The 26,842-nt window shown below is 42.6% G+C and overlaps 3 protein-coding genes across 5 annotated transcripts in view; 1 reads left to right on the top strand and 2 right to left on the bottom strand.

Moving 5' to 3' along the window:
- Positions 1 to 12,521, bottom strand: part of LOC306916214 (uncharacterized protein) — a 33,381-nt gene extending 20,860 nt beyond the window's left edge. Inside the window, exons 1-13 of the mRNA XM_079494027.1 lie at positions 12,318 to 12,521; positions 10,510 to 10,712; positions 9,764 to 9,868; positions 9,300 to 9,395; positions 8,341 to 8,451; positions 7,623 to 7,740; positions 6,893 to 7,016; positions 6,381 to 6,677; positions 5,042 to 5,109; positions 4,219 to 4,486; positions 3,585 to 3,826; positions 1,177 to 1,399; positions 330 to 496 (exon numbers count right to left, since the gene is read on the bottom strand). Of these exons, the coding sequence (XP_079350153.1) occupies positions 330 to 496; positions 1,177 to 1,399; positions 3,585 to 3,826; positions 4,219 to 4,486; positions 5,042 to 5,109; positions 6,381 to 6,677; positions 6,893 to 7,016; positions 7,623 to 7,740; positions 8,341 to 8,451; positions 9,300 to 9,395; positions 9,764 to 9,868; positions 10,510 to 10,712; positions 12,318 to 12,351 (2,056 nt within the window). The 5' untranslated portion in view covers positions 12,352 to 12,521. The remainder of the gene's footprint in view (positions 1 to 329; positions 497 to 1,176; positions 1,400 to 3,584; positions 3,827 to 4,218; positions 4,487 to 5,041; positions 5,110 to 6,380; positions 6,678 to 6,892; positions 7,017 to 7,622; positions 7,741 to 8,340; positions 8,452 to 9,299; positions 9,396 to 9,763; positions 9,869 to 10,509; positions 10,713 to 12,317) is intronic.
- A 1,909-nt stretch (positions 12,522 to 14,430) lies between these two features.
- On the bottom strand, positions 14,431 to 21,816 carry LOC306916251 (uncharacterized protein). Its single transcript, XM_079494067.1, has 8 exons — positions 21,681 to 21,816; positions 20,443 to 20,639; positions 19,457 to 19,570; positions 18,657 to 18,749; positions 17,854 to 17,964; positions 17,087 to 17,210; positions 16,736 to 16,954; positions 14,431 to 16,073 (listed from the first exon to the last, which is right to left on the bottom strand). Exons 1-8 carry the CDS (start codon positions 21,688 to 21,690, stop codon positions 14,983 to 14,985), a joined length of 1,959 nt encoding a protein of 652 aa, XP_079350193.1. The 5' UTR covers positions 21,691 to 21,816; the 3' UTR covers positions 14,431 to 14,982.
- A 234-nt stretch (positions 21,817 to 22,050) lies between these two features.
- Positions 22,051 to 26,842, top strand: part of tmem19 (transmembrane protein 19) — a 10,717-nt gene continuing 5,925 nt past the window's right edge. The window contains exons 1-5 of one of the 3 annotated variants that reach the window (XM_079494408.1): positions 22,072 to 22,130; positions 22,263 to 22,290; positions 22,926 to 23,064; positions 24,162 to 24,275; positions 24,845 to 24,982. In XM_079494408.1, coding sequence (XP_079350534.1) covers positions 22,947 to 23,064; positions 24,162 to 24,275; positions 24,845 to 24,982 — 370 coding nt within the window. In that variant the 5' untranslated portion in view covers positions 22,072 to 22,130; positions 22,263 to 22,290; positions 22,926 to 22,946. Of the gene's footprint in view, positions 22,291 to 22,925; positions 23,065 to 24,161; positions 24,276 to 24,844; positions 24,983 to 26,842 lie in introns of all 3 variants that reach the window. The other 2 variants (XM_079494409.1, XM_079494407.1) reach the window with 2 other exon arrangements.

Here is a 26,842-nt window from a genome sequence, read left to right as displayed (position 1 = left end):
TGCTCAAACGATTTCACGTCAAGGACCCCCAAAAATGATATGCCGCCGATCCCTCCATCTCAACATATTCATATTCATATTCTCAACATATTCCTGTCCATTCAGGACGGGAACCCCTTTTGGAGTTCTTGTTACCATCTACAGTACAATAACAAAAATCGTCCTCAATCGGCCACATTTTGATGCCAATACCTGCCTGTACTTTTACCCAAGTACATTTTGAATTCCAGACTTTTACTTAACGTAACAGAGTATACTTTTACATTGCAGTATTGATACTTTTACATAAGTAAAACCCTTTTAGTACTTTTTTCCACCTCTGGACGTACCCATTTCCTGGTGCGAGTATAAAGAATAAACCTCCTCCATCGTGGCGGTCTCCTCCGGCTCTGCGTCGTCTCCGAGTCCCGGCACCGCCGGCGAGGTTATCTCCTTCCTCAAAACCCTCTCTAGCTGATCGTAGAACTTGCACTCCACTCGCTCCTGTCCCTTCATGCTAGAGTTTGAGGAGAAGAAGGGGAGCAGAGCAACGTTATGATAGTTTGGGGATTTTTCATTATAGTTTAGTTTGTTTTGACTCCCCCCCACCCCCCCCCCCAAGTTACTTTAATTAGTTTTTAAGAGCGCGTTTGCTAGTTTTTAGACCGCTTAGTTTTAGTTTAGCTTTTATTAGTTTGTGTTTTTCTTTTTCCATACTTTGGGTTATTTGTCAGGTGCAGGATTCAAAAAGGTCTGAGTAAGTATTATATATAATATAAAACTCAACCAAAAGATGCCATTTAAAAAAATATATAATAAGTTACTGTTGGACAATCAACGAGAAAAACTAAAATGAAGGGCATTTTGTCTATAATTTGTGTTTGTTTTACTTATTTCCACAACAAATAAAAAAATGTTAGGGAGGGCCTAGTGGAGAAGAGATCCATTTTTTGTTTGGTTGCGCTCGGGTGTTGCGCTGTGAAAATACAGTATATAGCCATCAAGGCCCGACAAAATCAATTGTAGATTTATATTAAAACTAGACTAACATTAAAACACTTTTTATTCAATTACTATAACTAAAACAAAATTGTATTTTAATGAAAAGACTGACTAAAACTAAATTAAAATGTATTTAAAAGACTAAAAACTTAATTCAAATTCGCTGTCCAAATCAACACTACCAGCCAAACATACTTGTTGTCGTAGCACTGCCTGAAGCTGGACTTGAGCCTCTTCACTCTGGTCTGGCACTGTTCCGCCGTGCGGGAGAACCCGTGGGCGGCCATCTTGTTGGAGATGGCGGCGTAGATGTGCCCGTTGCGGTGCATGGTCCGGAGCTCCTTCTGCGTGGCGTCCTCGCCCCAGATGGTGATGAAGATCTGAGTCTCCAGGTCAGTCCACGGGACACTTCTGGTTCCTGGAAATGTGGGGAATAAGCACACGAAAACCCTTCAGATTCCAGAATTAATTTACAGGGTGCTATTTTTTTGCACATAAGACTATATATGTTCCAGACAGTGCTGTACAGTGCAGGGTTTAGCAACCATTTTGACATGAAGTGCCATGTTTTTATTTTCTTGATAAGTCAGTGTACCTGTAGTGTACCATATCAACATTAAGTTTAATTATTATGACACCACTGATTTTGATTGTCCATAAGCACATTGACAAGATGTAATAATGATCAGGTTAGGAGTTAGGAGTTTGAATGAATATAGATATGTGCAGGATGTATGTAGATGTGAGGGGGGACTTCATTTAAGTGAATACACTTTATTTCTTTTCTTGTTCTTTTTGTGAAGAAAAAACATCTCTCTCTCATATGCCAGTGTGCCAGTGATCATCACCCTCCCCTGTGCCAATGTTGGCACCCGTGCGTAAGGTTTCCTACCCCTGCTGTAGTGTACCCCATGATTCACTGCACCTGCTGATATCTTTTTTTAACCTGCACCTTGCGCTTGTTAAGTATCCAGGTCTTACATGACTTTAAATCATAAGCCCTGGTACTGTACCTGCTAATTATTATGCTATATATAAATGTGCACATCTTAAATTACATTTTTGATTAACAGTTCTTGTTAAAAGTGAGTGTTATGAAGTATTATGTAACACCAGGTGTTGTTTTGAAATAATTGTAGTGTAGCAGAAGTACAATATTTGCCCTTGAGATGTAGTGGAGTAGAAGTAAAAGTATAGAGCACCGTGATGTCACTGTCAGTAGAGGGCGCCAGTCCACAGGTGTGTGTACTTTTTATTTGCATTGAAATCCCCATAGGGGGATTTTAGATCTCTTCATATAAGAACTGTGTTTGAAAAATAAACCGACCATCCCGGCCTTTTCACTCATATGGATATGAAGCATCGACTGAAGGTGGGAATGTACAAATATACCCAAAGAGTAACACAATAAGCGAAACGAGTCAAACAACCCAGAGACTACATTTACGGGTAGGCGGGGTGGCTGCAGCTGCCCGTCACACAACAGAAACTGACATGTTAATTATTATTATTATTATTTTTGTATTGATATTTAATGTTTCGTGGTTACTACGAGTCGAGTCACTGCCAGCTGAGCTTACGAGGAATCACAGGAGTGCAATGTGTTGACAGCTGGGCGTGACGTATATTAGCAGCGACATTGCTTTCATGCCCTTGTAGTTTCAAGGCTTTTGCGGCCACATTAATTCAATTTTCTCCAGAAACTGGCTGTATCAAATATTAATGGACATCATTAACGACGGAAAGAAAGGCCGGGATGATCGGTTTATTTTTCAAACACAGTTCTTATATGAAGCGACCTAAAATCCCCCTATGGGGATCTCAATGCAAATAAAAAAAATACATGAACCTGTGGACTGGCGCCCTCTACTGAAAGTGCCGTCAGACTCGGTGCTCTATTGGAAACACTCAAGTAAGGTACAAATACCTCAAAATGGTACTTAAAGGACAACTTTATTTTTTTTCAACCACGGTTCATGTTTTAGGTTGTTATTAGAGAAAGTAAAAGATTTGCTGCTTTCTTTCGTTTTAGGGATTTTAGCGGTTTTTGACAGGGGGGCGGGGGCATTCGAGCATGGGGCTAAATTTACAACATTTTAGAGCGATTTATTTTTGTATTATTTACTCTAGTCCTACTAAACCCCAAGAAATTACATCTGGCCACAAAAGATCACGAGATCTACTGAATGTGTCAAACTGCATATTGAGCCTATAACACACAGTGTGGCTTCCCCCCAGTAGGCTACCTTCACATTCAGTAGATCCTGTGATCTTATGTGGCCAGATGTAATTTCCTGGGGTATATTAGGACTATAGTAAATAATAAAAAAAAAAATCGCCATAATATTTTGTAAATAAATACATATTTATCCCCATGCTTGAATGCCCCCGCCCCCCTGTCAAAAGCCGCTAAAATCCCTAAAACGAAAGAAAGCAGCAAATGAAGAAAAATTAACACTCATCTTATACTTTCTCTAATAACAACCTAAAACATGAACCTTGGTTGAAAAAAACTAAAGTTGTCCTTTAAGTACAGTACTTATGTAAATGTACATAGTTAATTTCCAACACTGTGTAAAAGAAATGGTTCCATCATTTCGTACCAACGTCTTCTTGGGTTCCTGCGTGGTCCAGGACCTGCCAGTGTTCAGGGGGTCCATCCTGGGGGTCCTCAGCGTGGTCTAGGACCTGCCAGTGTTCCGGGGGATCCTCTCCCTCCTGGGGGTCCCCAGACGTCCCCTCCTCCAGCTCGTAGGTCACCTCGGGGACTGAGGTGGACGAGGTGCCGAGCACTCGCTCCAACTGCTCATAGAACTTACACTCAAGGCGGGGTTTCCCTTTCAAACTGGAGGGGAGAAAACATTGTTCACATTGTTGTTTATATTTCAAGTAACCAGTGGTCCTTGAGGGTAGTCCCCATGCTAAATGATGGAAAGTTGGTAAAATGGTAATCAAATGGACGCTTATTGATCTTTAACTCTTGAGAGTGTATAAATTAAACCGTAATTTTACACTCTCAAGAGTTACATTATTGTTAAACATCTGCATTACTTAATTTACAATAAGTCTACACAATTAGCATGGAATTGTGTACAAAACCTTATCCAACAAAAACAAAGTATTCTTTAGTTTTTGTGTCCGAGAGGCTAAATGCCATCAAGTGGTGGTCCGTGGCTCAAATGCCAAATAAATAATGGACGACTGGTTTAAATCATTAAGTGTGACACGCAGCCCTACCTGTTGTTGTGCAAACACTGTCGGAAGCACTTCTTCAGCCGTTTGATCCTGGTCTGACACTGCTCCGCCGTCCTGCGGTGTCCGCGCAGCACCATCTGCTGGGCGATGAGCGTGTAGACGTGGCGGTTCTTCAGCGAGCCACGCAGCACGCTCTGGACCGACCCCTCCCCCCACACGTCTAGCAGGCTGAGGGTCTCGTCATCAGACCAGGGGACCTTGGCGTCCGGCGTGGTCCCCAAGGTGGGGTACGAGGACCCCCCCTCGGAGTCTGGAATGACACGAGGAGGAGGATGGCTGTCACTCACGATTACAAATTTAAGTTGGCAATTCATTGTCGCACAAATAATTGCAAGATTGCCACCCCTAATAGCAGCTGATTGTGCCTTCTGCCAGCTCTAGACAACATATTTGAATGCCAAAAATGTCAATTATGTCAACGGGAGTGCGAGATTTAGTGATTAATTACGTCAATAACGTCAACGGGAGTCTAAGGGTTAACGATTTGTGTTTTTGGCAACCAAATTTTGGTTGGCAAATGCGGAAGTGCAACCGAGCGCTCAATGTTAAAGCCCAGCTGCACGCCTGTGCACGGGGTTTCCTCGTCATAAATCCACGGGTCCACCTGCAGTTCCAGTAGGGCCGAGTGCTTCAACATTGGAGAGCCTCCCTGGGGGATTGGTGTGGACACAGTGGGCTGCACTTCCTGGTTGCCTAGGATCTCTTCTTCTAATTTGGTATTTCGCGCATTTGACTGGCACTGGCCTCACGATCCCCGGCCGTGTGGCGGGAGGGATTGTGTTAAGAGTAAGACAGACGGACATACCTGTGTATTCTCCCCATATGGAGATAAGAGGTGAATCAGCTGAGCTGTTGACGTTCCCCGATGCATCTCTGTAAAGGAGGAACAAAGACCTCGATGAAGAAAGGTTTTGCAGGTTTCGCCACGTGTGTGCCAGTTTCAATGGCACACACAGTTTCAATATGAGAGAATGGGCTCTATGCACACAGAATACCTACTTTCGGACCCCTTCCCTACTTCCTTAACAGGTGTTACCGATGATACTAATGAAGGCTCTGTTCCAGTTAGTGTACAGTGGTTCTCAAACCTGTTAATTTCAAGGACCCCTAAATGTAACATTTGTACACTCTCAGAATTACACATAACACACCCGTACCGGGGCCATTTGGAATTGGGACCCACTCAATGACACTTTGAGTCCCACTGGTGTAGCAGAGTGTTTCCAGTGAGTCAACATGCACAATAGCAGCACCCTGACTCTGTTTGACCAGAATGGAACAGAGCCTTCATTAGTAACATTAACACTGACTCTGTTTGACCAGAATGGATTATGGAACAGAGCCTTCATTAGTATCATTAACACTGACTCTGTTTGACCAGAATGTAACAGAGCCTTCATTAGTATCATTACACTGACTATTTGACCATAAAGGAACAGAGCTAGTATCATCGGTAACACCTGTGAAGGAAGTAGGGATTAGGGAAGTAGGAAGAGTTATTCTGTGTGCATGGAGCCTATTCAGATGTTCCCATGGTCCTCAAGGTTTTCACGGGGGGAAAGAAAAACTTAGCGAAATAAATAAACACAGACAAAAGCCAAGAAAGTGGCCATGCATTGTGTGACTGAATCACTTTTTTATTTATTTTTATTTTTTTCACGATTTTGTAACCCATTTTTTCACCCAGTGCCAATTATCTAATCGAATGTAATCCTGGGCTCTACACTCCCTCCGCCAACCTGGGGAGAGCAACGGACTGACCTCATGGTTCCTTGAGTGTCCAAGCCACTTGTCACCTGACAGGGGGGAGTTTCCCGTTATTCCAACCAGTTCCTTTCCCCTCCATCAGGCACTGCGGCTGGCCAGGGGAGGCTGTATAGAGACCAGGATTACTGCATGTTTTTGTGAGGGTATACCTACCCTAGGATACACGGGATGAACATGCAAACTCCACACAGAAAGGCCCTTTCTGCCAACCCCACCTCGGGTATGGGCACTGATGACGTGGAGGAGAGAACATGCCCCCAGCGCCCACAGCGTCTCCAGCGGGAATCGAACCCAGGACCTTCTAGCTGTGAGGCGACAGCACTACCGACTGCATCTCCGTGCCCCTCCCTGAATCACATTTTAAGGGCAAAACTCACAGGAACGCGGACGACGCCTCGGCGTAACGCTTTGGCGGAACCTCCAAGCCTCCGCTGGACTTCCTCTTCCTGAGAACCCTCCCTCCTCGGATGCTGTGCTCCCCGCCATTGGCTGCCACGTCGCTGCCCCCGGACAACCCCGGGTCGAGGGGGGGGCTCGACGACGTCACGTCACTGCCGCGCGGAAACACGTCGACCGAACTCTGGGCTCTGTTCTCCTCCTCGGCCGAGGACCTCCTCTCCTTCGGCGCGTGTCGGACGGCGTCAGAGGTCATCCCGGACCCCCTGTCCATAGGGCTGTTCACGATCACACATTTTAAGTTGATTGATTTATTTACAGTTTGTAGAATGGGTACAGTTCAACTAAAGTACAGGTCAATACAAAACCTGCTAAGAGGATAAAACCAGAAAAAACACTTGTTTACATAAGGGTCCTCCATTTTCAATTAGAGACGATTACGACAGCATTATTGCGATTATCTCGATTCTGTAATAATTGTGACAACCCTTACCTGTCGATAAGGACCTCCGAAGGTTCTTCTTTCTCCAGAGACGAGGGGACGTCGGAGGGGAGCACCATCGGGGGGACGGATAGTGAGGACAGGATGCAGTCGTCCATGGGCAGTAGGCCGGGATCTGAAATGCCAAGAACACAGAGAAACGGTGTAAACTGTAGGATTGAAGTAGACAGAGAGAAATCAGAGAATAGGGAATTACAGTAGAAACCAGAAGCATTTTAGTCCTAAAATATATAAATATCTATTTAGAAGACAACCTCACTAGAGCATTTTAATGTTCAGTTTCCTAACTAAATGTGTTTGTCTCTCACACACACACACACACACACACACTTTGAGAAGTGCCTTCTGAAATTCAACTGTCAATTTCTTTTTCATCCTCAAACTCAGTACCCATTACTCAATACAATTATGCGCAAAAGATCTCTCATCAACAGTGTCAAAACAAGTCCCCCCCCCCCTTTTCCCCTCACTGTATATGATCTTTTCCCTTTTTACCTCCTCTTGTGATGATTTCTTGAAGTGTATATTTGTACGTCTCTAAATGTTCTTGAAATTGAATTGAAAATGGTGGACCCTATTGTAAACAAGTGTAATGCTCTATGGTGTCGCCCACAGTTAACAGCTGTTGTATAGAGTTGTGGTTGAAATGTACCTATTCTGCATACTGTTAATAAATCTTTCAATCAATCAACTGGCAAAAAATAACCTTCACAAAGAGCACCTTTCGCTTGGATGTGGTTTCTGCGCTGCTCCAGCACAGCCTTCATGTCTTCTGGTGGAGAGAAGGACTGCAGGCAGTCATCCAGGAAGGAAGGGCTGTCGCCCAGCCATGCAACCATCTGGGAAGAATATTTGATCATGATTACCATTATCAATACCAAAATGCATTATTTTACCTTTTTTTTCTTTTGCACCATTCACTTCTTGCAGTTATTAAATTATGTTTATAAGATGTTTATTTACCAATGCAACCTATAATTGAATGTAATTATTACAATTATCGGCCGATACTTAAAATGATTGTGCATCCCTAATTAATTGTTACTGTAATAATAGTCTTGCGTAGCCAGACAACTATTCCACAATCTCCGAATGCTCTATACACTTCCCGAAATCCGAGTAAGGAAGCTGCCATTTCCGTTCACAAAAATATATTTTAAAATATATGTATTTCCATTTCTGCTAAGCATCAAGCTATATATGCTTAGATGATTTCTATTTATATTAGGGTAAATTTGCGCGACTGTAAAGACGAAACGGAACTGGGGAGGACGCTCCACTTCCGGTTTATATTTTACTCATGATCAGAGCTTCCGTTGCTCCAGACTGTATGACGGAAGCATTTGAAAATTGTGAGAGGCAAAAGTCTGGCAACGCAAGACTACTGTAATAACGACGACAACAACATTGTCATCACGAAGGTTGATGAACTGGACCACCTGTGTGAAGTCAGGCACGGGCAGGACTTCTTCCAGTCTTGAGATAAACTCCCACACTAACATCTCCAACGCAGTGTTGTACTTAGAACCAAAATGGACAGGGAAGACATCCTGTGGAGGGGGGGGGGGGGGAGAGAGAGAGAGAGAGAGAGAGAGAGAGAGAGAGAGAGAGAGAGAGAGAGAGAGAGAGAGAAATGCATTATGTATTATTTTGATGACATTAAAGTTGAAGAAGTACACCGTCACAAGGTAATTTCTAAATTACCTTGGAGGTACTTCAAGACACTTTTTCTACCTTTCAAATGCCAATAAAAAAATAACAGGGTAGAAACTAGCCTGGCTTTTCAACCAGTGGTCCTTGAGGGTGTTCCACGTGGTTCCCAGCTAATTGATGGAGAGTTGGTAACCAAATGGACCCTTATTAGATTTTACATGAGAGTGTAAAATGAAATCAAATGGACCAAGAGTTAAATTATTGTGAAACATCTGCTTTAAGAAATCTACACAATTAGATAATGTAGAATAATTGTTATTTTGATCAACGACTATTATCTCTCCTATGGAACCACTACCAACATCAATACAGTAGTATGGAATTATGGACAAAATCCAATCCGACGACAACAAGACATTCTAAGTTTTGTGTCTGAGAGGCTAAATCTCATCAAATGATGGTCCCGTGGCTCAAATGCCAAATAAATAATGGACCTTGATATGAAAAGGGTTGAAAACCACTGTGTTATGCTAAATGCATTAAAAGGATATAATAGTTCAGTCAGATAACTCACACAAATAGATTTAGCCAATATTTATTATAGAAGTGTGCATATACTGTAATATTAAAAAAATAAAAATAAATGGGGGTCCACGGTCTAATAACTGTCAATGTGGGGGTCCTTGACATAAAAATGTTTGAGAACCACTGACTTAAGGGACCTCAGGGACCTGTGCGAGCTCACCCTGAAGAAGTGTTCCCTCTCTGTAGGGTCATCCAGCAAAGTGTGGACCAACTCCACAAAGTTCACCTCAGACTCCTCCACCTGGTTTATTGTCACCTGAAAAGCACACGCACACACACGCACACATGCACATGCACACACACACACACAATAACAAGCAGTCAGACATTTAGGGCTAAATCTTGCACCACCCCTTACGCCTTATCGCTAAACTAATTTGCTATTTTTTACTATTTTGAACAACCTTTTACAACGTGTTGATGAAGATCGGCCAGAGAACTTTTTGAAAATGTTTTTTCAAAATAGAGCCCTTAATCTTATAATGACAGGAATCGAGTTTGAAACACATTCTTTTTGTTTTGCAATGGTTGTCAAAATTATAATCTGTTATTAATGGGACGTTGGTATAATATATATAAGACTAGCAATAAGCTTTGGATAAAAGAAGATAGATGTGTTCTTACATGGCTGTCCTTAGCGGTGCTGATGGGGGCCTTGATTCTGTCCAGGTGAGGTTGGATGGTCTGAAGATCGGCTGGGTTCTCACCCCGACACAGATCCAGAACCAGCTGGAATGGAATAGAGCAGTGGTGGCCAATCCAAATAGTTTAGCAACTGTTGTTATGCAGGTCAAGCTTTCGCTACCTCATAGCGGTCAATGTTATTTTGCATGGCTGTGTTGTTGAACATATACACGGCTTAACGTCGAGAAAGTGACACGACTGACCCACCCAGCTGATGGCAATAATACTAATGAATGACCGTAGCGTAGTCTTACCGTGCAACATGAAAACTCCTGTCGGGTGGTGATTTCTCCCTCCTCGTGTTTCTAGTTTATTTAAATAATGTCATGCAAATTTGTCCAGTGCATAGCCTACTACTGCAAGCCTGGTTGACTAGATTTAGAAGACATTTTTATGCTATTGCTACTGAAATAATGTATTATTTATATGGAGAAATCCTGTCATTTAACATGCATCTCTATGGGGGAGAAGGAAAGCTTGCCCTGTCTCCTCGCTGCTAACGTGCCTACTGGATTAGGACGGGCTGGGAGTTATGTGAAGAAATAAGAAGATATGGTTTGCCTATATGTAATCGTGACAGCTCTATTTGAGCCTGGCAGAGAAAACAAAACGACCGACCGACCGACCGACAGACAGACAGACAGACAGACAGACAGACCATCACTAACTTGTTAGTTGTTACCCACCCTGGCCCTCAGGCCCATGACGAGCTGGGCTCTCTGGCTGTAGCTCATCAGCTCAGGGACCAGCTCCGTCACGGCGGTGATGAACTCCTCCAGCATCCCATAATGATCCACCAGGCCCTGCTGCACCACCTGCCACATGGCGGCCGAGAACAGCTGCAGGGGAGGAGCCAGGAGGCGCAGGTACGATATCGTGAGGTCCTTACCTGTGCACGGGACAAAGACAAATCACACTCGTGTGAAGTTGGTGCTTTCTGGTCTAGAGGGGCAGGTAGGTACTAGGTAGCGCACGGAGCAAGCGCTGTATAATATTGGTTCACCGATCTGAGCGCCTGCCCCTGCCCCCCTCCGACCCTCCCCTCCCTGGTAGAAAACAGTGGGGGAAACTGACGTCACTCTATTGAGAGCAACGCCCCCTCTGCACTGTAGTTCCCATCAGTGTCGTGTCGTGTCACGCCTTGTGTCATGCCTCGTGACATCACGCCTTGTGACACGTCACACCACCATTGGCCAGCTCCCTATATGAAGATCACGACACTGACCTCATCAAACCCTGGATAGCCGTACATGGAGACGACTGGATCATCACCTAGATCTGCATTTGGAGCCGGTTCAGCAACTCTACATCTGACCTCAAACCCTTAGATCTCCATATATGGATTATGGAGCTGACCTGTTCTGACATTCCATATGATCCTTCCCAACCCGTCCTTCCTCTTCGAAGTCTCTCTTTTGACTGATACCTGTGCATTCAAACTAGTAGACAGGCCCGAAAATTAAGGCCCGGCCCTACCTGGGCCCTAACCCTGTACACTCAAGACACTGCCACCCTTAGATCTCCATATACGGACCTGTTCTGACATTCCATATGATGCTGATCTGACCTCTTCAAACCCTGTACACTCAAGACACACTCCATATATGGCCAGACCTCATCAAACCCTGTACACTCAAGACACTGCCCACACTGCCACCCTTAGATCTCCATATAGCCTATGGAGCAGACCTGTTTTGACATTCCGTATGTTGATCTGACCTCATGAAACCCTGTATACTCAAGACACGCTCCATATATGGCCAGTAAAGTACAGAATTCATTCCATATGTTGATTCATGCAAAAGCGCGCACGCACGCACGTGCACGTGCACACGCACACTCTATCTCCCAGCCTGATGGATATAAAACAGACGAACAATTCTAAATAAATGAATTAAACTATTTTATTATATGAATATGCGTGATATCCAAGGGATAGGGTTTCACAATCAGTGTCAGCCACACACACACACACACACACACACACACACACGCTTCACTGACGTCGGTGACTTATCGCATTCCGTGACCAAAGAGGTCGCTGTTTTGGGAGCAATTGGCATTCCCAGGATATTTATGATTAAATTGATATGTTGTCTTTGTATTACTTTTCATTCAATCTGGGCGCCCTCTGATGTCGCAAGATTTGACAAGTCACCCATTTTTTTCGGCAACCTCCAAAGGGAAAAGAAAGGGGAAATAAATAAATACCCCCCCCCGGTTTACTTTTAATAGAAATTGAGTAGTGTGAATCACCCATTGGCCATAGTGATTCCTCGTGATGATGGTCTGAAAGCATCATAGGAAAGCACTATAGTAAGCAGAATGGCGGCAGATTGCCAGATGAGATGGTGATCAGATTTACAACATTAAGAGAAATAACGACCCGTCCTTTTACGCCCTCTTTCTTAGAATTATTGTAAAGTCAGATCGTTATAAACCTTCATGAATGCCTCGGCCAGTGATTTATTAAAAATAAATGGCATGCACGCACCTCGACTGCAGTCATGTTCACTTCCGCGTTTCATTTTCCATCCAACAGCCAACAGAAATAATAAAGAAAACACATCAATGAATGCCCGGTCTTTGGCTTAATTCCTCCGACCAGACCAGTTGATGGTTCTTATATTATAAAACAGAGACCTGAAGCTTAAATATTAGATATTCAAGCACGTGCAGATCATCACACTGAAATAAATGTGCTTTATGATGTCGCTGTAGATGTTGTGATGTGGTGGGAGAGGAGGGTCGAGAATAAAAGGGTTCTGGTCTGGTCTCCTCGATCCGCCTCAATCCAGATCGGAGGAAAAACCCTCTTCCCTGGTTGGCTGAGGAAGACCTGGACCCTGCAGGCGTGCTTCGACTTTCACGCCGCTTGGTGGCGCTGTCTCCACTCCAGTCCACGTTGCCACTTTGCTTTATAAATCAGTTTGCCTAAGTGGCTATGAGCACTGCAGACTGCAGTGTGTGCAGCACAAGTTACAAAACTTGCAGAAGTAATTTATTTATTTTTGCCCCTTTTTATAAAGAAAGAAAAAGAAACACTATTGTTTCCTTACTAACTGCTCAGCCTCGTACACATAGCCTACAGACTTTGATTGATTGATTGATTGATTGAAGAATTTATTAACAGTTTGCAGAATTAGACAGTACCTGAGAACAGAAATAGACCATCTGCTGTCACCTGTCATGGAAAGCACACAATTAGGTTATAAAATGGAGAACATGGTTCCTGCTTGATCGTTCCTAAAACAAAAGATTCTGTGTCAAGAATACATAATTCATATAAACAGACAGGATTTGCACAATTCCCCAGGTCATCTTGGAAAATAATGTATGTATTTGTGAACTTGATGAAATTGAAAACGAAGTTCACTTTTTGTTTTATTGCTCTAAATATGATGACATAAGGGATATTTTGATTAATAAGATGTCTTCTATCTGTGGGAATTTCCTAGATTTAAATGACTATGTAAAAATGGAGATATGTTTTGCCAAAGGTACTTTTGTTGTGGCAGATTGTATTTGTCGAGCTTGGGAAAGAAGACAGAGTACTCTGTATAAATCTGAGTTGTAATGAATTATGTAATGTAAACATGCTGTAAATGCAATTGTGAAATGGTGTCTTATAAACCCATGAGGGTTGGGCACAAATTGTGTGCAGGACACGAAAATAAACAATCAATCAAAAAATCAATCAATCATATGTATATGTTTGATGTCATGTGTGGTCTATCAAATAGCTCATCACCTACTGCTAACCTGGGAAACCGCAACGAACACTAATTAATTGAATGTAGCCTACAGAACTTGATCAGGTAAATTGACGGTCTAGCTCTAGCTTGTCATGTATGACCAAAAAGGGAGAAAGCGCAAGCACAATACTCATATAATATTATTAATATATGAGTCTTGTATCAAGGTTACTATAACCTCTGTGTCAAGTGAGGAAAATATTATTTAAATGAATAATTACACTACACATTTCATCCATGCATTCAACACTTAATTGCAGTGTACTCAAGTATTTATTAATTTGATGTATCCTTACTTTACTGAGTATTTCCAATTTCCAATACTCACACACATACGAGAGAGGAATTTATCTGGCCCCCAGATACATAATAATAATAATGAATTTTATTTATATTGCACTTTTCATTCGCAAGGAATCCCAGAGTGCTACATGGTTAAAAACATATAATCTATCATAGAAGGTTAAAAACAGGGTTAACAAAAACAAACAAAAAAACAGTGAAAAGCGACAGTTCAACACAAAAAGGCCTTCCGAAACAGGAAGGTTTTCAGGCCTGTTTTAAAAGATTCCATAAATATATATATAGGTTAATCATTTTTAATTAATAACAGTTAAGGCCTAATACATTTCTACAATTGTTATGACACGCGTGATAAGCTAGTCATTTTGGGGATAGACAAGAACAAGAGAAATATGATACAAGAGTATCATATCCTTCAGATCTCTTTTCACATGAATCCAAAGTCAACCTTTTAACAAATCACTAGACATCTGTGCAAGCTTATACACTATTGTGGGTAATTTAACCGATGCCTCCTCTCGTCTTCTTTTTCAAAAAAATGTTTTAAACCAACACAGCACCTTTAAGATCAAAGGGTGCAAAATTCTGGGAGTGTATTTCTTTTTTTGCACTTTGAGGATGGAGCCTTGTGTCTGTATAGCTTCGAGTGGTGTTGGGGTAAATCACTACTACGCCGGTAACTTTGATAAGATGTCTTCCCCCATTTACACTCTTCTGTTAATGCAATGGAACTGGGCAAGTAAACAAACATGAACCCATTCAGGACGGTAACCCAATTTGGTGTTTTAAGCATTATGGTATACTTTAGCCATTGAAAAATAGCAGATCTACAAGCTTGTAGATCTGCTATTTTTTGAAAAATTGTGAAAATGTGGCACAAATCTTTGAATATATATTCTTTCAGAGCGAACGTTTTTAACTCAAATCTTTGCTTCTGGGGCGGTCTCTGGAACAACATATTTTCAGATGGGAGTCGGTGGTTTGGGGTCCTTGACATGAAATAGAAACATAAGGTTTTTCTGAAAACAGTCTGGATTTAGAAGTCATTTAGTAGAATCTGGTCTCAGTCCTAAATGGGTTAAAGGGGCTAATAAATAAAGTTTATTGCATCGTGGCAGCGAGCTGTACGGCCTCCACTCTTTTCTTTTCAACAGGCTGGTGGTGGGTCATCACGTGTCTCTTCAGATTACCCTGCTGCGTGAACTGCTTCTCACAGAGCGGACACTTGTACGGTTTGATTCCGTTGTGGCAGAGCATGTGTCTCTTGAGGCAGTTGACGGTGATGAAACGCTTCGGGCACTCCGAGCAGGGATACGGACGGTCGCCCGTGTGAGAGCGAACGTGCACTATTAGGTGGCTGTGGCAGGACAGGCCCTTCCCGCAGTGGGTGCAGGTGTACGGGGTTTCCCCAGTGTGGTGTCGGATGTGCAGCTGCAGCTCGGCCGAGGACAGGAAGGGCTTCCCGCACGTGGGGCACAGGTAGTTCTTCTCGCCACGGTGCATCCGCATGTGTCTCGCGACGCTGCCTTTGCTGAAGCGCTTCCCGCAGAGCGTACACTGGTGCGTGGGCCCTTCCGTGTGTATGCGCTCGTGCTGCCTGAGCGAGTAGCCACAGAGGAAGCCCCTGCCGCAGTGGGAGCACGTGAACGTCCGTCCTCTCCTGTGGAGCCTCTGGTGTTGGTAGTAGCCAGATTTACTGTGGAAGCCCTTCTCGCACTGGCTGCAGTAGTACTGGAGGGTGTGGAGTTTGAGGTGAGTCTTCAGCTGGTTGGGAAGCTCGAATACCTTTGCACACTGCGGGCATTTAATCTCCTCTTCTGTGAAGGTCTTGTTCATGGGTCTGGTGCTCAGAAATCTCCGGTCCTCCCCAGAGGGCTCCTTCCGCACGCATTGCTCCTTCTTTCTTTCCAAGGAGTGCTTTCTCTTTTGATTAGACACCCTCTTCGTCTCTGGAGTCGCTTTCTGTTTACGTTGAGGTCTTTTGTCAGAGTCTCTTTTCTGTCTGTGTACTTTACGGTTTTCAACTGAGCATTGTGTCTTTTGCCGAGTTTTTCTTCTGCTCTTTCTTAACGACTCCATCCCTGCGGGGGAATCGGTCACCTGATGTTCCGTTGCCATGTGCTCCTCAACGACTTTCTTCTCGTGGTGGGCAAAGGTGCATCGGGAGCATACGACCAACTTGGAAATCAGACCTGGAAATGATATACATAAACATTTAGTACAACAGCTTGAGACAGTTGACTTGACCGGAGCATTAAGGCCTATTCACATTGCTCCAGTTTTAGGTGATAAGGTGACTACCGCGGTGGTTGGGAAACTACAACATGACGTCACTGAACTGTGGTGATAAGTGACTCACCGCTCACCCCAGCACTATTCTCAGTTTTTACCTACTACCGTCACTGCGTTCACCCTGGCTCGCTGCGGAGGGATGCGGGGTCCTCCTAAACCAGCGTTTAGGCGATGGACTATGAGCGCCTAGAATCAAAACCACCGTTTGGTTGAAAACGTTCCCACTGAAAAGATGAGTAGCTTAGTTACAGTTATCACCTAAAACTGGAGTATGCGTGAGCCTTTAAAGCTGCTGTTTTTTGAGGAGCGCTAGCCCCTCCTATATTCAGCTATTAGTGTAGATTTCCGTCTTACACAAACATTAAATTCCCATTGACAATGACTGGAGAATTTACGTCATATGTGTCTGAGCAAATCGTCATGATGAAGTACGATGATAAGAGCGCCCCTCACTTCACACGGGTGGACAATTCGGTTTCACATGGACATGGTACTTAAATGACAGTTAGCACAGTACGACTATTGCCTTCATTGCATAGCCATATCTAAAAAAGAGACATACCCACTGATTTTGTCAAATGTGATCTCTTCATTTGCAACCACTTGTCATTAGCAATGGTTGAGCTCACTTCCTCGTCACCAATATAGTCATCATCGTCGTCGTCATCAACATCCTCATCCTCAGAGTATGGTGAAGTGCAATCCTTCATTTCTGAACTGTGAAGGGCGGCCACGCCGGCCAGTGTGGAAAGGATGACGTCTTCCCCACTGCAAAAAGGACCTGTTGAGCAACACATGAACATAATGTAGAACACAGCTCATATACTGTAGAATTGTGAATAGTAGCTGGACGAAAGCGGTGCTGATAATAAATTAATCGATCAATGAGGGGGGGGGGCTGCAAAATACACACCACCGCTGCTCAGAGTTCCTCGTTGTCTGTGATGAAGCAGAAGGGTCTTCAGCGCAAATGGATCAGAGAGACACTTCCCAAAGTCTTCTGTCCCACAAAAGTCTTCTGGAAGCCAAGCTTCCATCTGAAAAATACAGAGGACCTTTCTTTTGCATGCCTTTAGCTTATTCATCTCGTAACCTTAATCTCTGCCGTTCCAAGCCAGGGGACAAAGTTTGTGCATTTTGTTTTTGCTATGAACCGAAATGTATTGTAAGCCTGATATTTTATAAATTCTGATTTCTAACAGTCAGACTGACATACACGCTGTAAAAGCCATTGTGATCAAATTTGATTTTACTGTGCATCAGTGATCGAGTCAAAGTGCTGCAAAGTACTGTATGGGGCAGCAGTGGCTCAGGGGTAGAGGAGCGGCTGGAAGGGATAAATGAGGTTCTCAGTTCGATCCCGGGCTCCCCCAGAGTTAGTGTCGAGGTGACCTTGAGCAAGATTCTGAACCCCTAATTGCTCCCAATGTGCCTTGCATGGTTTCATCTGTCATCGGTGTGTGAATGGGTGAATGTAATGCACATCTATGTAAAGCACCTTGGATAAAAGCTCTATATAAATGCACCATACCGGTAAGTCCATTTCAACAGATGCACCATTTACTGTACTGTAAGAGTAAACCATTATGTTGGTCTATGAGATGACAGAATCCATTTCAACAGATTGAAACAGATAAACAGAAAACAGTAGAAATGGACCTATAGGAAGCGTTTGGTTACTTGTGTGTAGTCCGGTACTGGCAGCATCTGCTCCAACCTGGAGAGGAACTCCCAGACCAGTTGCTGTACTGCTGCGTCGTATGCCGGGCCGTAGCTCACAGGAAACAGCTCCTACAGAGACAGCAAGAGTCTGTCAGCACGTTCGAGTAATGCGATGCAACTACAGTTCTGCCTATAGGCCTACATGGGATGATACTACAGGCTGGTGGCGACCGAAAAACGTCCTGAAAACGTCCTTTTCAGAGCCGTCATTTTAGAAAGACATAACGGGCGGCTGTGGCTCAGGAGGTAGAGCAGGTCGTCCAATGATCCCTGGGTCGGCGGTTCGAATCCCGGCTCCTCCTGTCCACATGTCGAAGTGTCCTTGGGCAAGACACTGAACCCTACATTGCCTCCAATGAGTCGGTCGGTGTGAGCTTGCCACCATTGGTGTGTGAATGTGGGCAGTGAGGACGCTGGCGTTGACTGTTCGCCGCTTCACCTCCCAATGTATGAATGAATGAACCATTGTAAAGCGCTTTGAGCACTTGGAAAAGCGCTATAAAAATTCAATTCATTATTATTATTATTATTATTATTATTATTATAGGTGGTGGCAAAAATGAGTTACCATAGATAATTCAGTCAATATTCAGTGCACTTCGTTCATTTCGTGGAATGACCAGCCCTAAATACTCTGTAGCGAGTGAGCGTGAGTTGATGCACTCTCAACTTAAATGATCCTGGTAAACACATGTATTGCATGAAGACTTATATTAGACTTATGAAGACTTGTATTACACCCAAGGGCACAGACGACTCACTTGGAAGAAGTGCTCTCTCTCAGAAGGAATGCTCAACAACTGAACGAGGTTGGCAAAGTTGATGTATGATGCCCTCAGCTCCTCTTGGTCTAACTGTTAAAAGGCATGAAATATAATGTTAACAGTACACAGATTGGAAAAGGTTACATTTATATTTCTTTGTAGGTTTAGAGATTATTCCAAAGCAGCATTCAACTGATTAAGCTTAAATACTTTGGGCTACACTGCAGGCTGGGGAAATAGTTTAGCTGGAGCAGATACACTTCTGATTTCCTAAATAGATTAATTGTTATATAGTGTGTGCCGTCTTGTCTATGATTCATGGTGTACTATAGGGAGATTGTGTGTGATTCATGGCCATCCCATATATTACTATTACTATTATTATATGTATCATACTTTTATTATGAGCCATTGTCAGCTAGGAGAGGTTCCATATGGGGCTAGCTCTTTGTACGCTTGTATATATTGTTCTGTACCAGCTCATTGGTCTTGTGCCTGGTTAGAGTGTCCGCCCAGCTGAGACTGGAAGGTCGGGGTTCGATCCCCGGCCGGGTCATACCAAAGACTAGAAAAATGGGACCCAGTGTCTCCCTCCTTAGCACAGTTACAGACAGTATGGGGATCCTAAATAGTCTCAAACTCAAATCAACCATTCTGAGCCTATTGATTTATAGATAAATAGACAGACAATATTAATTTGGGTAGAATACTGTGGTTTGTTTGCATGTACACAAAACAGTTACACCAATAATAATTATATGCCATTGCAGACTAGGCAGAATAGACATATCACCGACCGTCGAGTCAAATCTGGATGCTATGTATGTAACACATGTGCGGAATTTATCCAGATGGCCTTGAATGGTCTGCAAATTAGCGGCGATGTCTTCTTGACACAAGTCCAGCACCAGCTGTAACGAAACAGAGAGAGAAGAGAAGAATCCCCTGTGTTTAAAAAAACCTACACACAAAGTCACATGTTGTAGCACCACTCAAAAATAGGACAACAGCTGTGACATGACACCAGAGGGAGTTCAACAAACCACGTGGGCCGGATTTACCCTCCCAAGGTCCCCCGGGCTAGACAAAATTTCAGGGCCCCCCTTTTTTTGAAAAAAAATTGGCGTATTTTGTTCTAATTTCGCTGTAATTTTGGGGTACCCAGCCCCCCCAAAAGAGAAAGGCAGGCAGGCAGACAGACAGACTAGTCGCTGAATGCAGGCTGCCATGCACAGCGACATTGGCAGTTGTGGGGGTTGTGCCCCCCTGTCGGGGGCCCCCGGGCTGTAGCCCACCCTAGCCCAATGGTAAGTCTGCCTCTGACGTGCAACCCAGATTCGACTCAAACAAGGGATTAAATTAATTTAGCTCCTATGCCACTAAAATGTGAAACACCCTACCAACAGCCATTAAGATATGTGAATTCCCTTGACTCCTTCAAAACCGCTCTCAAAGAGCTGGCCCCTGTCATAAAAATCAGAGTTCCCCCCACCCACCCCCTTTTTTCCCCATACTGTACATACTGTACCTTTTTTACTTTCTTTATATGATGGTTTCCTTTTTTTCATAGAAGTGTATATTTGTCTTTAATTGTTATGATGAATTGAAAGTGTTGTAAACAAGTCTTGAGCTTTTCATGGTTTCGTCCACAAAGTAGCAGTTTTTGTCTTTACTTTGCTTTTGTTTGAATTGTACCCATTCTACAAACCGTGAAATAACATTTTAAATCAATCAGGTGGTAGATTAACAAGCAATAATACATAGATGACATTTCAAACCTCACCCTGGCTCTCAACCCTAGGAGTAGTTGAGCTGTCTGGCTGGGATTGAGCAGTTCAGGAACCGTGTGTATCACCAGACCTATGAACTCTGCCACCTTGTCATACTGGGACACATTGCGCTGCTGGACCACCTGCCACATGAAGGCGGACATCAGGCGCATGGGTGACACCAGGAGATGAAGGGAGGGAAGAGGAAGGCCTGAAGTGACAGTTGACAAACCCCGAATTTAAAAAGGAGCATTCAGTGATTTGGGTGATTTGAAAAAAAACCTGTCCGCCCCAGTAACAAGATATGCACATGCACATGCTCTACAGTGGGGGGGGGGCCCGGGGGGGGCATAACAGGCCAACAGCATGCGCACCAAGGCCCGCCCCGCTCGATCCTGATTGGAGGAAGGCCAACCAAAACTAGGGTTTTAAAAAAAAAGGAAAAAGTGATATTTGAATTAAGTGAAATCACTGAATTTACCTTTTTAATTCATAATTTAATTTTGTATATTCACTGAATCACTGGTTTACAGATGTTTGTTTGATTGATTGAATACTTTATTAACAATTTGCAGACAAAAGGCACAGGAAAGTACAGTTCAGGTCTGCTAAAAGGATTTAAATTATAACCCAAGAAAGCCTATGTCTTGTTAGCACCTTTCGGGACCCTCTGTCATTGAAAAGAGCTTAACCGAGGGTCCCGAAAGGGGCTAATGTCTTGTTAGACCTAGAATGTCTGTGATCATTCATATACGTATAATACTGTATCATGTAACAACAGAGACATTCTAGGGCTAATGTCTTGTTTACATTGGACTTCATCATAACTAGCTGGGAGGGAATTCATAAAAATGGTGCACTTTGGTGACAATTAACTTTGACATGTGCCATATCAAAATTATAAAACATGACTGAAGTGGAAACTTAAGCCATAGAGCTAAATCCTCTTAGGAGACCTTGTATTGAACTGTACTTTCCTGTGCTTTTTCTGCAAACTGTTAAAGTATTCAATCAATCAAAACTCTTGCAGGTTAGGCTCCCTGCAGCTCATTGTAATTATAATGAACAGTTAAACTATAAAAGAAGAGCCAAATCAGGGCGAGCTAACACGGTTAATAACGTCTTTGATATCATGTCAGTAAATAAAAGCTCTGTCAGTAGTCAGTTTTGTTCACAATGAATAAAACAATGACAGATTTAACATAACCAGCTGATATAACCAGGTTGACATAACCAGGTTGATTGTACAGACCTTGTTCCATGGTCAAAGATTATCCCGATGTTCCGTACAGACTGTGCTCAAATAAATATTCTAGTATAGTATGCACACTATAGTAATGATTTCCGTAAACAAGGAGAGGATAGATCTACGTCACGTTGTTCGTCTGGCAATTCAGGCTGGCAGATTCGTGATCGTCAGACAACAATCTAGTACAAATATATCTGTGAATTATTCTTGCGACCTCTGTTAACGGATTGTGCAGGGAAATAAAATACAACATAACAGTCGATCCTGTATATTTTAATTATATCAGACTACCAAGACCCGTTTCGGTCAAATTTGACCAAATATATTACACTCCTGTTCAGTAGGTGGTGGTATGTACAACCACTACGTTGCTCAGCTGAGAAGAATGAGTAGAAAGAGGAGAGGAAGTATAGAAGGAGAAATAAAGCAACATTAGCAACATTATCATTTGTGGTACGTTTTTCATGTCATCCTCGGTCTTTAAAACATCAACAACAACACCAGAAAAACCTTTAATGATGTATTTGAACTGATTCTTTTTTTTTTTTTTTTTTTACATTATGGAACCAATTTGTGGTTGTTTAGCTCACAACAATGACCTCGGGATTTACAGGTACGTTTGTAAACATGACAGCTACTGTATGTGCCTGACATGGCGTAAAGACACTGGCTGTTTGCCTTTAGATATTTATTTAGGAGTATACCATTTAGGATTTATTTAGGAGTATACCATGATTTATGATGAATTCCTGTTCTGTCCCTTGTCTATATAGAAGTGATTTGTACGTCTCTAAATGTTTTTGATGAATTGAACATTGTGGACCCTATTGGAAACAAGTGTAATGCTTAATTGGGTCGTCCACTCACAGTTAACAGCCTTTGTATTGAGTTTGTGCTTAAAATGTACTGTAATTCTGCAAACTGTTAATACATTTTTTCAATCAATCAATCAAACCAGTAGATTCATACATGCTGTTAAAATTAATATATTGAATACGTACTATTACTATAGTATTTTGTGCACACACACACATATTATGTATCCACACTGTCAATTAAGCTTATTAAAGTGCTGCTATCAGGTGTGAGTGTGTGAGTGTGTGAGTGAGTGAGTGAGTGAGCGAGCGTCAAATAAGATGAATTAAGTTCAAACCATTTATGTATATATTTTTTAAATGTTGCAGCCAGGTCCCATGACAACTTGTGAAATACCAGTATGTTGTTGCTTTTTCTTTTTAATTCTTCCAGGTGTTCTGTCATCGTCACAACATGCTCTATAAGGACGATGAGGTGTTGAAGATGGTGACGGAAATGATAGTGCTCTGTGGCACTCTGGCCCTTTCCATATCTTTCTGGGTCATATCCATCGTAATCAGTTCCTACAACGGTGAGTATAGGTTCTCCGATCGATCGGTGATTGGACGATTTTCATTCTAAATAACTAGATCAGTGATCGGCAATTGCCCTTTCTACCATTTAACTCCTTGAATGCCACGGGGGCAGGGGCGGCGGTGGATCAGGGGTAGAGTGGGCGGATGGTAACCGCAAGGTTGCCAGTTCGAACCCGGGCTCCCCAGAGTAACCCCAGAGTTACTGTCGAAGTGTCCTTGAGCAAGACACTGAACCCCTATTTGCTCCTGATGTGCTGGATGGTGCCTTGCATGGATTCCGCTGCCATCGGTGTATGTATGAATGTGTATGTATGAATGTAATGCACAATCTATGTAAAGTGCCTTGGATAAAGGCGCTATATAAATGTACCATTTACCATTTACCACGTGTAATATCAAGTTTTAGTCGCAAATTGCCACGCTTTTCAGCCGCCGAGCTCTTGTTTTGAAGAGCCACCAGCTGATTTGATGAACCGGAAGTAACAATCAATCATTTCCGCGGCACTCGCTAACTACTTCCGTTTTCATCACAAGCACTAAAACGGTGTTTTGCGAGGTCGCAGGGATTTTGTATTGAGCTCCTAAAACAGGTTTTGTATGATCACGTCATCTGAGCTTCAATTCCAATAAAAGCGCCACTATAGATCGTCGCTAAAAATAGTGTGAACGGAGGCAAAATATTCAATGACGTCTCCAACGCGGAAGCAAAGCGTTATATTAAAATTTTCCCCTTACGCACAAGATCGGCCGATCGTGAGAAAAACAATAGGTGATCGGGACCGGTCCCAAAATTGTTTCATAAAAAGGTGTAAAAAAATGTGGTTTGTAAAGTTCCATCATTCATCATCATTTAAAACTGAAATGCAAGTCGCAGGTTTTAACCCTCTGTACATTTCACGAGGGTTATCTCAAGATGTTCATTTGCTTCTCTCTCTCTTGCCTTTTGTGATTCATAAGTAAAAAATAATAATTTATACGGATCCCCATTAGCTGGCGCTAGTCTTCCCTCCTGGGGTCCAAGACATTAATATACATTAACAACAATAGAAAATATTATTTTATTTATATGATTGTGCTGTGTGTCTGTTTTCAGGCACACTGCAGCCCGTATCACCATGGCGATGGTTTTTCTCCATCTTAGTTCCCGTTGTGGTGTCAGTCAGAGGCGTGAGGAAACGCAGTTTGGACTACACAGGAGCGCTGGGAGGTTTGTCCTTAACGATTCCCTCTTAACGTCCAATTCCTTTATTTCCTTCATGGTTCCCTGCAACGATGCCATGGAACCGTGCGTGTGTGTCTTTGTGAGAACATGTACTCTGTACATTCTGCATGGTGTGTGACAGACAGTGCTTATTGTTGAAGTCCCACTGTCCTCCCAACAAATACTGTGAGGTGTTGTCTTTTTGAGTCATTACATTGTCAAAAAATAGTCTAAAATGTCTAAAAATAGCAGTTCTACACCGGTGAGCTTATGGATCTGCTGTTTTTGCTACTAGTCATCACCGTGATGAAGACCTTCTAGGCGTTGGTCAGATTTGTTACCTTGCTCAAAATAAATACTGTTTTCATCAAAGACGGAGTGCCTTGGAATCCTTTTCTTTGCAAGTCTGCAGTTTACACCTTTTGGGAATTAAGCAGTACTACTTTGAAACTCCCCCTTTTTTCTTTGTTCATATACTGTATATATTTTTTCAATATGGCTCATTTAATATAATTGCCCTACTGCACAAGTCTGCTAATTGGAAGTGTTTTGTTTAATTTGACATGACTCTCCAGCCCTCCTGGTTGGCTTTGTGCTGACGATGGCCAACTACAGCTTCTTCTCCACTCTACTCACCTTCTTCTTCACCTGCTCCAAACTGACCCGCTGGGGAGGAGCCAGGAAGAAGAAGATAGACGCAGAGTACAAGGAAGGTGAGACATCACCGCTCTATCGTTGATCCCTTACTGCAGGGGTGGGCAACCTCGACACTATATTTCCACACTGACTCCAGAGGGCCACATTGCATATTTCTGTCATATAAAAAAATAGCCGATCTACAAGTTTTGAGCTTGTACATCAGCTATTTTTGCTATATTTGAATTGAAATCCTGATTTATTTTTTCTATTTTTAAATTGGAATCCTGAGAAGATACCTTTTTATTTAATTTCAAATGCATTTAGTTATAGTTATGTTACTTTATGGACTAATTACAAATACATTGGACATAAAAAAGACAATACCATTTTAATACTAATCATTAAGCTACATACTGTATATAGACTGAAGTAATTAAAGTCATTTGTAACAGCTGAAATCAATAATATATCAGTATTCTGATATTAACTTGCGAACCGCATGTGGCCCCCGGGCCGCCAATTCCCTATGTATGTGTGTTGTGCACCAAATGATTCTGTTTCTATCTCTGCCTATCCCATTCCATTACTTTAACCACTTAAGACTTAGTAAACTGGATCAGAGTTTAATCTGTACAATCAGAACTGCAGATTCACTCCCAATCTTACGCCATAGTCTGAAAACCCACCTCTTCAGACTCCATTTTAGCACGTAGCATGGTAGCACTTGCCCTAGTCTCGACGACATTACAGGCGTATGCAAAGAAGGCTAAGTTATGTAAAAAAAAATATATGTGAACACCACAATGTGGTCATACAGATACAAACAAAAACACTTAGGAAAACTTAAAGACAAGTAAAACCAGAAACAATGACAAACTTGTGTAATTTAGATAGCGGTTTTTGTAGACATAGCACTCTATAATGTATACTATACTCATGGCTTCACTGTACAGATAATCTACTGTTAGACAGATATTAGGTTTACAATTACAATTTACAATTTAGGCATTTAGCAGACGCTCTTAATCCAGAGCGATTTACAATAGGCAAGAACAAGAAGCATGGGAATACATCATATATGTAAAAATGCATTTATCGCGAAACATGCGTAAGCTAAGAACGTGACTAGAACATATCTATATAATGACACTATACATATAAACTATAACTAGAACATATCTATATATTGACACTATACATATAAACTACACATATATGCTATACTATGCTGTACATATATACTATGAAGTGCTATGACTACATACAATGCACTTATTGTGCTGTCTACATGACATGCTATAAGTCTGTTTCAAATGCTATATAAGTCTAAGAAGTGCTGTCTAAGGGGGGTAGGGTAAGTGCTATGGGCCATGATGGAGTCTGAAAAGGTGGGTTTTCAGACTACGGCGGAAGATCGGGAGTGATGCTGCAGTTCTGATTGCAACGGGAAGTGCATTCCACAGTTTTGGGGCCAGAAGGGAGAAGAGTTTGGGACGTGTGGAGCGTTGTCCCGGCGTTTTTAGTGAGGGTACTTCCAGCTTCCCTGCGTTGGCTGATCTGAGTGCGCGGGAGGGTTTGTAGGGTTCAATCATGCTGGCAAGATATGGGGGAGCCATACCTTTGGTTGCTTTAAATGCCAACATCAGAGTTTTGTATTCTGTGCGGGCAGCGACCGGGAGCCAGTGCAGGGAGCGGAGCAGGGGGGAGACATGTGAGAATTTTGGCTGGTTCTTAGCTTGCTTATGATTCTTGATGACTATTTCCATGTATTTGATGTATTACCTTGTGTTGTTCTTGCTTACTGTAAATCGCTCTGGATTAAGAGCGTCTGCTAAATGCCTAAATTGTACTTGGACCCAGTGGTGTAGTCTACCGTTATACACTATATACGGTACATGCCGTGCCGATGTTTTTGGAGGTAAAGAATTGTATAC

The sequence above is a fragment of the Electrona antarctica genome, assembly GCF_951216825.1.
Source record: "Electrona antarctica genome assembly, chromosome: 23".
NCBI lineage: Eukaryota > Metazoa > Chordata > Actinopteri > Myctophiformes > Myctophidae > Electrona > Electrona antarctica.
Note: the sequence above shows the minus strand (reverse complement) of the source record. Positions and strands in the feature narration are given on the sequence as shown.